At 43.4% G+C, this 14,008-nt stretch overlaps 1 protein-coding gene across 1 annotated transcript in view; it reads left to right on the top strand.

Annotated features, from left to right (window-relative positions):
- myo15aa (myosin XVAa) overlaps positions 1-14,008 on the top strand; it is a 31,634-nt gene that overhangs the window by 2,860 nt on the left and 14,766 nt on the right. Inside the window, exons 6-34 of the mRNA XM_076752254.1 lie at positions 1,151-1,241; positions 1,346-1,351; positions 1,693-1,796; positions 1,954-2,017; positions 2,134-2,247; positions 2,334-2,495; positions 2,800-2,913; positions 6,376-6,434; positions 6,945-7,068; positions 7,170-7,265; positions 7,500-7,631; positions 7,724-7,849; positions 8,189-8,266; positions 8,359-8,516; positions 8,695-8,740; positions 8,844-8,968; positions 9,539-9,656; positions 9,792-9,967; positions 10,145-10,229; positions 10,356-10,409; positions 10,565-10,650; positions 10,948-11,074; positions 11,652-11,747; positions 11,871-12,106; positions 12,377-12,567; positions 12,910-12,982; positions 13,092-13,283; positions 13,460-13,575; positions 13,808-13,902. Coding sequence (XP_076608369.1) covers positions 1,151-1,241; positions 1,346-1,351; positions 1,693-1,796; positions 1,954-2,017; positions 2,134-2,247; positions 2,334-2,495; positions 2,800-2,913; positions 6,376-6,434; positions 6,945-7,068; positions 7,170-7,265; positions 7,500-7,631; positions 7,724-7,849; positions 8,189-8,266; positions 8,359-8,516; positions 8,695-8,740; positions 8,844-8,968; positions 9,539-9,656; positions 9,792-9,967; positions 10,145-10,229; positions 10,356-10,409; positions 10,565-10,650; positions 10,948-11,074; positions 11,652-11,747; positions 11,871-12,106; positions 12,377-12,567; positions 12,910-12,982; positions 13,092-13,283; positions 13,460-13,575; positions 13,808-13,902 — 3,244 coding nt within the window. The remainder of the gene's footprint in view (positions 1-1,150; positions 1,242-1,345; positions 1,352-1,692; positions 1,797-1,953; positions 2,018-2,133; positions 2,248-2,333; positions 2,496-2,799; positions 2,914-6,375; positions 6,435-6,944; positions 7,069-7,169; positions 7,266-7,499; positions 7,632-7,723; positions 7,850-8,188; positions 8,267-8,358; positions 8,517-8,694; positions 8,741-8,843; positions 8,969-9,538; positions 9,657-9,791; positions 9,968-10,144; positions 10,230-10,355; positions 10,410-10,564; positions 10,651-10,947; positions 11,075-11,651; positions 11,748-11,870; positions 12,107-12,376; positions 12,568-12,909; positions 12,983-13,091; positions 13,284-13,459; positions 13,576-13,807; positions 13,903-14,008) is intronic.

The following is a 14,008-nucleotide window of genomic DNA, read 5'->3' on the forward strand; positions in this document are numbered from 1 at the left end:
TCCAAGTGCATGTGTGCAAATCCTGTGTTTGTGTGCGAGTCACTGGGTGCGTGTTAAGGGGTAACTGCGGTCTGGTGTACAGTGACCAGTAATGGCCCGGTTTTTAGCTAACCAGCCGTTGAGTTGAAACCTTATGCTGGAATGTGGTCAAGGTGCCGCTGTCCCTAAACACACACACACACGCACACACACAGGGGCACACACACACACCTCTTCCCCCCTTAGCCAAGCTTACATAATTGTAGTATTCAGTGCTAAGCTGTTGGCAGTGGTAAAGCACAGGTGTGTGTGTGTGTGTGTGTGTGTGTGTGTGTGTGTGTGTGTGTGTGTGTGTGTGTGTGTGTGCGCGCGTGCATGTGTAAGAGCGTTTCAAGTGGTTTAACGTAAAAGTGGAATTGAGGCCTTGGCTAATGCAAGATTAGCCTGGCCTCACATCACTTAGCCAATTAAGTCGAACGCTCCAGCAGCACCAGTGGGGAGGTGAGAAGGATCAAATAATGGACGCTCTAAGTGATTAATAAAAGCTGGGTGTACTGGTGCTCAAAGTGCGGATAATGTTCACTCCTTGGCCTTGTCATCAAAATAACTGGATTTTCCACTACTTTACCTTTTAGCAAATGGATTATCACGGCCCGCTATGCAAATTGAGAAAGTTAATCCTGCCTACCACTGAAGAAAACTAAATACCAGCACTAGTTTTGTCATGAGGGAGTCCAAAAAGTGTAGATAGTAGAAGTTTTCTGCTTTTGTCGTTTCAGAAATTTTTTTTTCTGGGTTGATCTGAATGAGGCAACAGCACAAAGTCAGGTTCATTCCATGTATATCCTTTTTACCCCATAGCCTCATATTTTAGATGGTTTTGAACTATTCAAAGTGAAGAAATATAGACTTTATATTGAGCAGCTCCTCCAAATGTTTCGCTGAGTTGAGGGCAAGCAGTCAAGCCGCAAAATAGTTAGTATTTATCAGAGATTATTGAAAAAGCTAAAAGTATAAATTATATTACCACTGTGTGTCACACTGGCTGCAGCCCCCACAGCCCCCCTTTAGCAGAGCCCTGGGACAGTTCATTGTATATACTGTGTCAACTTCTCAGTCATATTGATGGCTGTTATCTCTGTCCAGTGAGTGTAACCTTACTGTGTTTCAGTGGGGAGAGCGGATCTGGGAAAACAGAGGCCACCAAACTAGTCCTTCGCTACCTAGCAGCAATAGATCACAAATGCAATCTTGCGCAACAGGTATGCACACACACACACACACACACACACACATTGCGGTCCTGAGGGATGACTAACGGCTCTGTGCATCTTTTCTTCCATGTCTCTGGCTCTTCTTGGTGCAGATTGAGGTAGTGGGATTCCCTGCATGACTTGTGCTTTACACTGTACACCTCATCTTCACACGTGGTCATAAGAATAGCAGGTTGCTGTGTTTTGCTGTGGTGTGTGACAGTGTTCATTAGAGATGCTATGTTTTCTCCTGCAGTATCTTTTAATGGCTTTCTAAAATCTGTCAAGCATCCCTTCAAGTATCTGATATAAAATCACAAATGTTTCGTTTTAAATAGTTGAAAACAGTGTACTTATATGCCATAGACCAGCCATTACTGTCAGAGCAAGACATTTTCAGCATGTTTGTCCCCCAGCTGATCGAGGTTGTTGATGCACTACATGTTTGAATGCCTGGTAGATACTCGAGGCAGCTCCTCTGCTGGAATCTTTTGGAAATGCCAAAACTGTACGGAACGATAATTCCAGTCGCTTCGGGAAATACATAGAGGTCTTTCTGGAGGAGTGAGTATGACACTAATTCTCAAAAGCTCTAGTGTCTGTGCCCATCTAATTTAACTCAATCTCTTCTTTAATCACTTTTAAACTTATCATTGAATCTAATTGCAGTCTTGTTTTTGAGTGTTTCTTCTCTTTTCTCGTCTGCTCTCTCTCCGTCCAGTGGTGTGATCAGTGGTGCCATAACCTCTCAGTATCTACTGGAAAAGTCCCGTATCGTCTTCCAGGTGATATATACACACACACACACACACACACACACACACACACACACACACACACACACACACATCTCCTCTGCTTTTCTGTGTGTGAAAGTCTTAACCGTGTGTTTCCCCCTCAGGCCAAAGATGAGAGGAACTATCACATCTTCTACGAGATGCTGGCAGGTCTTCCCTCGCAGCAGAAGCAGGCTTTCTATCTACAAGAGGCTGAGACCTACTATTACCTCAACCAGGTAGAAAGACACAGTGAGGCACAATCATCAGTCTTTTCAGGAAAGATACGGAGATTCTCTCTCTCTCTCTCTCTCTCTCCATACAGGGAGGGGATTGTGGGATAACAGGAAAGAATGATACAGATGACTTCCTGCGTCTGCTTGCTGCCATGGAGATCCTCCACTTCACCCCTGAAGACCAGTCGGCCATCTTTAGAGTTCTTTCTTCCATACTGCACCTGGGCAATGTCTACTTTCAAAGACATGAGGTAATGTTTCCAAAGTGATCTTTCTGTCTTTCTTTCTATTTTTGTTACTAATATCACTTAGAGATAATTCAGGCAATTCAAAAACTACTGAATATATCTGAAATGCAGCATATATTTTTGGTACTGTTTTGGAATATTTTGGCTGCCCGGATGAGAGAAATATAATCAACTCAAAATAATAAATGAATTAAACTTGACCAGGACAATGTGTGAAAAGCGATGACAATAAAAAGCACTGGCATTAGAACAGGATGATTTTGAGCAAGAAGTATTTTTGTCCTTTTCTTTCCGTGCTGCACCACAGGCTGACGGCCAGGAGGTGGCGTCAGTGGTGAGCGCTCAGGAGATCAGAGTGGTGGCAGAGCTGCTGCAGATCTCTCCAGAGGGACTACAGAAAGCCATCACCTACAAAGTCACAGTCAGTATCAAACTGGAGAATCACTGCTCAATTAGATGTCACAAGACTGTTGAAAACGGTTTTCCTGCTTGAAAACGAGAAGCGTTCAAGGTTTGGATCCTTGTCATTCTTGGACTGTGTTGTCATTTTCTCTGTTGTCAGTCAATCTCAGTACATCTACGGTTGAGTTTGACCTAATGTTGACAGGCAGGTACAGGAACATGGCAGCATGCCACTGTCCCTCATGCTTGCACACACATATGCCCTGAAAGACGTGTCACCCCTCCTTGTCACTCACCACATGAAGGACAAAGGACACACGCACTTGCTGATCCCACTGCTGTCACTGATACTTTTGCAAATTTGACTTTATGAGTTAGCTGCCTCTCTCTATAGACCAAAGGCTTGTGGGGCATTAGGCTCAAGGCTATCTTTCTTTTAACTAATCGTCCACACTTCCCCAGTAGATTATTCACTGAGACACCACGGCATCTGTAATTAGACCCCTCTTTTTCTTTCTGCGTCAGTAGAAAGTGAAGCTTTCTACTGATGCTGCAATACGTCTGCAACATGTCTCTTGAGTACAATAGAGGAGCTGTTACATATAACCAGTGCCTATTGTTTTAATTTCCTCCCCCATCTTTTACGATGATGTGCCACATGATGTCCAATTAAACAATCTGCCATTGCTGTCACTTAGCTTCTGTAGTCAGTTCACTTTTGTACATAATGAGCTTTGGCTGTGGTTTCATTTGCTCTGACGCTTCTTTCATTCTACGTTACTCATCACTGCATCGATGTGTCTTGGATTTTAGTTACCTGTCGGCTGTCTCACCTCTAACCTCTGATCTCCATCGTTCATTCATTCACTGATTCATTCATTATGCGTGGAAAGACAAATCTCACATCAAATCTGACCTCTGGTAGAGCAGCCCGATTTAGTTTCGATGCGGTAATAGAAGCACTTCAGAAAACAATTAAAACATGATGTAACCGCAGATGTCAACACTGAGTATTTGAGCGCATCACTTACACTCTACACACACGTCCACGACGCACAAACGAGCATGCTGGCACACAGACGCATAAAGGACTCAGACATAAATGGACACATACAGTATTCACACAGAGTAATGCTTCAGGCAGCGACAGCATCTCTTTACTGCTGCTGTTTGTAGTCTGTCATATTGGATTATGTCATATTGTTATAAATAGCCTCCCTCAGCAGGAGTGTACTGTAGCTTGTGGGATGAGACCTTTCATTTATGTTCTTGTTGGGATTCCAGTTTTTAATGCTCCAACCCCTTTTCAATGAGAGTTCTTTGTCCAAAACCGCTCCTTTAATTTGCTTGCGGAGTTCAAGTTCACAGACACGTCATCATGCTCATATATCCATGTGATTATTTGTCCTGATTCTTGTAGCTGCCAGGGTGTTACCTCCATCACGCAGGCAAAACAAAGAAAGGAATGGGATGTACTCATTGGCTCTATATCAAATCTCCTGAAGTCCGAAGCAAAAATCCATTGAATTCGCACACAAGTACTTACAAGATGTTTTTCCATCTGAAGATCTCATTTGAAAGCACAACCAAAAGAATTAAAAAAAAAATCTGGCTTATACTGGGTTTTGTAAATGAGCAGAGGAGGCTGCACTCTCACATCCAAACACCTTTAGGGGACATGAAGAAAAATTAATTGCCGCTTTGCACTCTTTTGCCTCAGGCAGCCAAAGAGTCGTCACTGTTAACGGGTGTGAAGAAAGACTTCCACAGGAAAGAGCAGCACTTGAAAGACTTTAACCTTGAACCCGCCTGCATCCTCCTTTGCTATAGAGAGGGATGCAGCAGCTATGAAACACTGAGTGTGTGCTTTAATTTGCCATTTTGTCCTTGAGCAAAAAGACATTGAATCCACACCAGCTTCATGGGACGCAAGATCAACAGGAATGTCCCTGCTGGCATTAGTGGATCATAAGCACCAACAAAAATGACAAGGAAGAAGAAAGAAACACGCTCAACAAGCCTCTTCACAAAAGCAGTATTCCAGTTCTCCATCCACTGTATTTCCTTGTTCCAGTCATATCGTATTAGTTAAAAAAGTGAAATCCTGGGAAAAAAAAAAACCTCTCAGCCACCCAAATTATTTGCCCTCTTGGCAAATCTGTTTTAAAATTCACATTCTGTGGTGTTCCAGCGGCAGTAACATCCTGTTTAGCGTCCGGTTTAAAAAGCAGATTCCAGTTGTCCTGATGGTCGTTTGACTCTTCTGACTCGGAGGAGTACATTAGAAGTATCAGATCATGGCGCACCTTATATCCTCTGCACATACACACTCTTATACACTACACTATGAGACCTTTTGTATAATTAATTTTCTAATTACAAAGACGGTTCCTATGGTTTCTATGTAACAGGAGAGGAGTCAGTCGTATCCACTCATTTCCTTTGGCTGGATGAGGTGTGTGTGTGTGTGTGTGTGTGTGTGTGTGTGTGTGTGTGTGTGTGTGTGTCTGTGTCTGTGTTTAAGTGCGATGATCTAGTGCATTTAACGAAGACAAGGTCTCAAGTCTCAAAGCATTCTGTATCTGATCAGACCCCAAGTGCCAGACGCTCAATGAATAAGAGAGTAGAAGAAATACAAGTGGGAGATTAGAAAGGAAGCAGGGAAGTAAAGAGGATGTCAGCGAGGTCGAGAGGAGATAAAAGTAGGAGGAAGAAGTTAAGAAGATGGGAGGAAAGAAAGAAACGGTGGGGAGTTCAGAAAAAGTTAGGACGAACAAAAAGGCATTAAGCAGCATGATGATGAGGTACCCACTTTAGGTTTAGCTACACAAGACGACTTCACTCCTTTTAAAGGTTTTTTGAACTGTAACAGAATATGTGGCAATGAACTCTGACTGCAGCCTGCAGCGCCTGACATACGGTGCCGGAGCTGAGGTGTCAGTTTGCGAGAAGCTGAAGCTTAAAATGGGTTTTATTTATCTTTTCCTAATGTGAAAATAAGAATCAGAGCTTATATTCATTACTGTCATTACTTACAGGGACACCTAAATACATCCGAGCCTTCAGTGATGTTATTTGCAACATCTGTGCTTTTCCTGAGTCAAAAGGTCTGCTGTGGGAAAGGCCTACTGTCCCGCTGCAGCAGAAGAGGACAGTGAGGGAGCTGTCAATCGAGCTCAGTCTGCTCCAACAGGCCTCATTAGGCAACATTAGCAAAAACACCTGTGTGTGTGGAGACTTTAAATATTAAAATAGAAACATTAAGCAATAAAACAGTTGAAATCAAATGCAAGTATTTGGGGACGTGGCGGAGGATTTAAAGCACAAGAGAAGTTCCAGTAGCAAAATAAACGTCTGAAAGAACAGGAAACAGGAGATTTGAGCATCCTTAGATGATCAGAAAGGCGCCATGATGCTGCAATTGTTCACCGTTCGCTTCTCATAAAGTGATTTGCCTCAGTATCTGCTGTCTTCTCTACAGGAGACGATGAGGGACAAGATCTACACGCCATTGACTGTAGAAAGTGCTGTTGATGCCAGGTGAGAAACAACTGCAATACCCAACATGCACTCCATGAAAATGTGTTCTTTTCCTCCAGATGTATTTCCCATGTAATACCTTTATGAAAAGCTGAAATTTAGAAACTGAAACTTTTTTGTGTTGTTATTTTTATTACCAGAAAAATGTACTAAAAATATCACAAATAAAAGTACTCGTTCTGCTGTAAGACGCCCCCATCAGTATTTTACTATTAAATATGATGTTTAATCTCCAGCAGTGCATCATATTCTTTAAGATCATCCTTGAGTTTATGGGAAGCATTCACATTCAAAAATTGGAGATACATTTAACCACAGAGTAATGTTTGTGAGCCTTTACATGGCCCTTTATAATCTGTCCTATCTCATAACTAATTCATTCTTCCTCACACCCCCTTAAAGATAATGGTGAATCGTGTATGGGCTGCTTTTAATTCCTCTCTATCTCTCTTTCTCTTTCTCATCTCCATCTAATATTCCTGTCTGTCTTTCACACACATCTTTCTCCAGAGATGCTGTTGCCAAGATCCTGTACTCGCTGCTCTTCCATTGGTTAACAGAGAGGATCAACGCTCAGGTGTACCCTCGCCAACACACCCTCTCCATCTCCATCTTGGACATTTACGGATTTGAGGTAAGCGAGTGTTTTTTTCATCCCTCACGCCGACCGAGCATCCTATCAGCAGTCAACTGCAGAATAATCAGTGTGTGTCTGTGTCTGTGTGGGAACAACAGGATCTGGCCTTCAACAGCTTTGAGCAGCTTTGCATTAATTATGCAAACGAGTACCTGCAGTTCTTCTTCAACAGGATTGTATTCAGGGAAGAACAGGTGAGTCGACGTCACACCTGCGGGAACACTCAATTACTCACACACACACACACACACACACACGTATGCACATGCACGCACACACCTCAAATTGCATCAAACAAATAGATCTCAATTAGTGCTGGAACCATTAATGAGTTAATTGATAAGCTGACTGACGGAAACAATAATAAGATATGTGAACTCTGTAGGTACAAATAGGTACAAATTGTATTACATGTGATCACCGTGCAGGAGGAGTACAGCCGGGAACAGATCCCCTGGCAGGACATCCCATTCAGTGACAATCAGCCCTGCATTGACCTCATTGCCGCTAAGCCTCATGGGATACTGAGGATTCTGGACGACCAGAGCTGTTTCCCACAGGTGGGGCAGGAGAACCTGAAGACACTTCTTTTTTATATTAAATATGTTAAATCATTGTACACATCACTTAGAGTCTGCTGCTTTGTTGCCAGGCAACAGACCACACTTTTCTCCAAAAGTGTCACTATCACCATGGCCACAACGCGCTGTATCTGAAGCCAAAGATGCCCCTCCCAGAGTTCACCATCAAGCACTTTGCTGGCCGGGTCACCTACCAGGTACACAGCTCCTCACTGGCTCATCCTGAGTGACAGAACCTGCTGTTTTAATGAGGCCAATGTCTGCCTGTCTGTTGGTCAGTCAGTCATCATCACTGGTTCAGACTGAATATCTCAACATCTACTGGATAGTTTGCAATGAAATTTGGAACATGCATTGCAAGCTTTTAGCTCAGTGCACTGCTAACCTCTATAACCTCATAGAGTCGCTGGCATGGCTGTCGAGTCTTATTTAAACAATAATAAGCATGAAATAAAAATATTATAGTGACTAGAAAAGCTAAGGCATCACCAATTCATCCTCAGTGTGATTAATAATTCATGACGTCATTGATGCAGGTTTACAAGTTCCTCGATAAGAACTACGACCAGGTCCGTCAGGATGTCCTGGACCTGTTCATCCAGAGCAAGAACAAGGTGAGAGGAGCAGCTTCAGAGCAGCACGTGCTTGTACGGTCACGCTAACACAATGGCAGTAAAAATGTGTGAATGTATTTGTGTGTGTCCAGATGGTGTCAAACCTCTTCCTGGTTCACGCAGAGGTCACAGGTCAGCAGAGAGGAGGTCACATTAGGAAGAGCAGCACAGTCACCAGAAAATACCAAGCTCCCACCGTCAGCAGCAAGTTCCAACAGTCCCTGCTGGAGCTGGTGGAGAAGATGGAGAGGTGAACCAGACAGATGCTGTCCACAAACTGGTTTCAGTTTCCAGTTTCATTTTTAGAGATGTTATTATTATTTATGTATTTATTTAATCCAATGGGCAAATTTCTTGCATTATCATAGAAAATGAGCTGTTCACTGTCATTATCATTCAGCTGCTTTACTTCTATCCTTCCTCTTCAGGTGCAACCCTTTTTTTGTTCGCTGCATTAAGCCAAATAATATGAAGGTACATTTTCATTTTGCATTCACGAGTTCAGTCTCACTGCATCCTGCAGGTAATGACACGCCATTGTCATTGCTTTTTTCTAATGTGATACATGCGCGTTCAGCAACCAGGTGTGTTTGAGGACGAGCTGGTCAGCAGCCAGCTGAGACACTCTGGCATCCTAGAGACCATTAGGATCCGTAGAGAGGGGTATCCTGTCAGAATGCCATTCTACGCCTTCCTGTTCAGGTAACATGCACAGTCACTGGATGGTGGAAGGCACTTTGGCGCTTCTCAGTGGCCTTACCCTGTATCGCCCCATTCACTGGCATCATGTAACCACAAGGGTTTAAAACCCGATCAGATCTGTTAGCATGGCTGTAGACTGTTTGTTAACATCCCACAGCTGTGTACAACTGATCTACATGTGATATAGCAATAGTCACCATCAAAACATCAAACATGGGAATATTGTTTGGAGAAATAGTGTTCATCCCTGGTAGAGTTCAGAGACTTGTTGAATCTCTGCTGAGGAGCATTGAAGCTGTTCTGGAGGCTTGCAGTGGCTCAGCACCTTACTAAGATGCTTTTCCCTTTAATTTTTCACCAGTCTGCATCTACATTTAAAGCAATCTGTTGTTCTGAATCAGAATGTCAAGTATCTGGTAGATCTTTCACAGAAAACAAATGTGTACAATATATGTTATATGTGGATTGCCAAGGTTTAGCCAAGTATCGTAATTACTCCTTCTTATTCTTTATTCTTTTGTGTGTGTGTGTGTGTGTGCGTGTGTGTGTGTGTGTGTGTGTCATACCCAGGTATAAGTCCCTGGTGGGGATGCGAGAGCCTCCAGCTGCAAGTGGAGAGAACTGTGTGATGATGCTCAGTAAACTGTGTCCTCTCAGACCAGGAGCGTACCACGTCGGAGTCACGAAGGTGAGGTTCTCCTCTCATCTGTTCACGCTAACCCTTTCACAAACGAAAGAAACAGTCACAGTTGTTATGTTCAGCTGCACTGAGGACAACCTTTTTTTTTTTAATTTTTTTGTGTTTCAAATGTGTGAATGGCAGCTATTTCTGAAGGAGGACATCTACCAGTTGCTGGAGTGTAAACGGGAGCGCACACGTCAACTTGCCGCTCTCACCCTGCAGCGTTACACTCGCATGTTCTTTGTCAGAAAACGCTTCGTGGCCTTCCGCAAGAAGATCATCGGGCTGCAGGCACAGTGCAGAGGCTTCCTCACAAGGTCAGGCTTTATTATTGACTTTATTGGGAACACAGAGATTTAACACTTTTTAGAGGGCAGTGAGTGACTTAAAGCAGTGGCTGACTTCTCAAACAACACCTTTATATTTTGGTCTTAGACTTATGCTTATGGTGATGTAAAACTTCATGGTCCTCCATTTCTCATTCTGCCCTCCAGGAAGCGCTATGTGAAGATGAGGGAGAGTCTGGTTCGTTTCCGCTCCCTCGTCCACATGTACGTCAACCGCAGGCGATACATCAAGGTGCATGAAGACCTTTCATATCTAACTGATGCAGCCTTTCATGCCCACATAAATCACTCCTGCATGTACTTCCTGTACTGTTGAAGTGAAAATAGTCAATGTGTGATTTCTGTGATCTGTTTGTAGATGAAGTTTAATGCCCAGAGGAAAGCTGAAGAAGAGAGGAAGAGGAGAGAGATGGTAGGATGGAGGTTTGGACATGATTTACAGCAGGACTTAAAAGTTATCCATAAAAGTGCTGCGTTCTTCTCTTGTTTTACTCAGATTTGAAGGGTGACTTTGTCTAAATTTATCGTCACTTTGCAGACACATTAAAAAAGCAATAACTCTTTCAGGAGCTGGCCAAGAGGGAGGTGGTGAACGTCACACACTTGGTGATCCCTGCAGAGCTGGGCGCGTTGCTGCAGACAGCAGGAGGTCTGTAAATGTCTTTTTGAGAAATCCACATCAGTGTTTGTCACGCATATTATTCATGAACCAAACTGCTGAGCACTTGATTCAGCTCTTTGAACGCGTCTCGCCTCGTCAGCAGCCACAGTATGTGGGAGAAAGAGAAGATGACAAACAACTAATTTATGTCAATTTTAAAAAATCAACTTCATGCACTAAATATAATGTCTGGTCAGCTTCAACAGCAGCACAGTATGTTTAAAGGCCTCCATGCTCCCACAGTATATGTATGCTGGCTGATCTGTCGTGTCTCTCTCGTTCTAGTCAGGAGGGAGTTGCATTCAGACTGTTTGGCTTTGCTTCAAGCTCCTCATATCCAAGACCAGGCTCAACTCACTCTACCTCTGGACATCAACAACCACCCGTTTTTCCGCTATGTGCAGATCTACTTCAGGGTGAGATGTGCCTCAGTCTTACAGTCAGGTTCTCCCCCACAGACCAGCAGGAAACATACAGTGTAATATGCTCCTTAAAACCAGTGGTGGAATGTAACCAAGTTCATTTACTTTTTTTCTGAGGTATTTATATTTCTTTTGAGACTTCTTTCACTACTTTCTTTGCTTTACTTTACTTCACTATATTTATTTGACAGCTTTAGTTACTAGTTACTTTTCAGATTAAGATAATTGCATCTAAAACATAACATACGACAAAAAATGTGATACTTGATGATAATCAGTGAGTTGATTGACAGAAAATTAAAGGACCTTATTTTGTGAAACTTTATTAAACAATCAATCAGTTAATGGAGAAAATAAACAGCTGATTAATTGGTTGCAGTTATGGCTGCAACTTGTGTGGTATTAGTACTTAACTAAAAAATATCTGCATACATGCTTCACAGGGTTCAAAACTGCCCTTTCAACTATATGAGGTTATTCCTCAGATTTGTTTGGAAAATCATGGAATAAACACACGATGTGAAAATGTATTGTGCTTCCTAAAAGCACTGTCCATCTTTTGTTGCTATAGGAACCAAAGTTTGGGATGCTGATGGCACCTGTGGAGTCACCTCTGACCCGCATAGAGGAGGACCTGACAAGAGAGGCTCTGGAGCTCTTCATCATGGTGGGCTGACTTTTCTAAAAACTCCATTGAACGTAACAAGAGTCTGTTCAGCTACACACAGTCACTATAAGTCAGTCAGTTGTAGGTTAGCTCTCATGGCTTTTGCCTTTATTTTACTTTCAGGTGTTACGCTTCATGGGGGACCCTCACCTGAACGGAGCGCAGGAGAACATGTTTGGGAATTACATCATCCAGAGGGGGCTGTCATCTCCAGGGCTGCGGGACGAGATCCTGGCTCAGGTTGTCAACCAGGTGTGGAGGAACGTGAACGCTGACAACGCCGAGCGAGGCTGGCTGCTGCTGCTGGCGTGTGTCTGCAGCTTCGCCCCGTCGCCCAAGATGGACAAATATCTGCTGAAGTGAGACTTGATTTCTTCTTCATGTGTACAGAAATCATACTGATGAAATGCTACACGTTCACACGTGTTCACAAGAAAATGTGGGCCAAGTAATAATAAACTACATGTAAATAAAACTTAGGTCAGCCTCCTCAACTATGTCATTTTTTCTTATTTTTGCCTTTATGCCTCCATTACAGGGAATAAAATTGGAAAATGAATGAAACATGAACAAAATGTATTTTTTCTTCCAATAAAAAGGAGACGCTCAGTTGCTCTTGTCCTCTCCAGGTTTGTATCAGACTACGGCCCTGCTGGCTGCCAGGCGTTGCTGCAACACAGACTCATCCAAGCCAACCAGAAGACGCAGCTGAGCTCAGGCTCCACCCCCGAGACGGCGCGGACCTATCCGCTGTCGCTTCTGGAGTGGACGGCCAATAGGAAGAAGGCTAACATGGTGTTGCACGTGCACTGTTTTGACGGTGAGATACATCTTACTCTATTTTAAACATTACTCCTTTCCTCTTCCTGTGGTATATCAGAACAAATATTCACATTTTTTTTTCCCTTTATGTAGCGTTGTACAAAATATCTCCCAATTTAATGTCAAATAAGCTGCACACCCCAAAGAAAAGCAAGTGCGTGGCAGGGACTGCTGGCATCACTTGTGTTGAGTGGGATCAGTTACAGTCTTCATCATTGATTATTCATTGCCAGTCAGGATCAGGTGATGGATCTGCAGGGCTCTCTTGTCTTTAAACTGCACAATTTATTGCATTTTGCTTGTTAACACTAAACAATTGGTGTGATTTCTCACTCTGTAGGGGGATCGTTCCTGTGTCCGGTCCATTCCTGGACCAGTGGAGAGGATTTAGCAGGGGACATACTGCGCCACAGGTGCTGATATCTCATACTTAAGCATAAGAAACAAAAGTTCTATTGATGCTTTGAGTGCAGTATTAACAAGGTACAGGCAGGTATGTGAAGCGTGTGGTCCATCTTCCAGGGGAGTGTCCGACTGGTGGAGGGGGAGTTCAGTTCTGATGAAGGAGCAAGGCCAGTGGGTGGAGTTAGCCGGTCACGACTACGTGATGGACTTGATCGCAGACCTGGAGCTTCCGCCTGACTTCCCGAAGCAGAAGAGCTACTTCATCATCAGCACGGACGACCCTGCTAGAGTCCGAGCCAACGCCAGCCTGTCAGTCCACACAGGACACACAAATACATGCATGTACAAATATATGAAATGTAGATGTTTACACCAAAGTCATGAATTTAACTCTCATTAATTTTCCTTTCCTTTCCTTTCCTTTCCTTTCCTTTCCTTTCCTTTCCTTTTCTCCTCTCCTCTCCTCTCCTCTCCTCTCCCCTTAGTGCTTTGTTTGGAAGTGGCTTTGACTCAGATGAGGAGCTTCCTCCTGCCTTTCCTCTCAGCAGCAGCAGCAGACCAGCCTACAGTCTGCCTGACTCTGATGGTTACTACAGCCACGGTACACACACACAGACACACAGACACACACACAGACACACAGACACACAGACACAGACACACACACACACACACACTTTATATACATAATAAGAATATGTACATCATTAGTAAGTGTATTGCCTTTAATATGCTGTGTCTTCAGTAATGAGCAGCGTCATAAATATAAAGTGTAACAGCCATGTTGAAAGCTCCTCTGCAGTCTGTTTGACTGTCTGTCTGACTGTGTCCAGTAGAGTCGGATGCGTTCAGTGATGGTCAGACTCAGAGAGGGATGGACCGCTACCTGGACAGTCTGTTTGACCCGGTGCTCTCAGACAGCAGCATAGTGAGTACTGACAGTGATCCACAACAAAGCGCACATTCTGACCAAACCGTACCTTGTACTTTGGAAATATAGAAGCCATCAGATGATTAATTAATTGGTCTGTCTG

This window comes from Chaetodon auriga, chromosome 16 (assembly GCF_051107435.1).
Source record: "Chaetodon auriga isolate fChaAug3 chromosome 16, fChaAug3.hap1, whole genome shotgun sequence".
In the NCBI taxonomy this organism is placed as follows: domain Eukaryota; kingdom Metazoa; phylum Chordata; class Actinopteri; order Chaetodontiformes; family Chaetodontidae; genus Chaetodon; species Chaetodon auriga.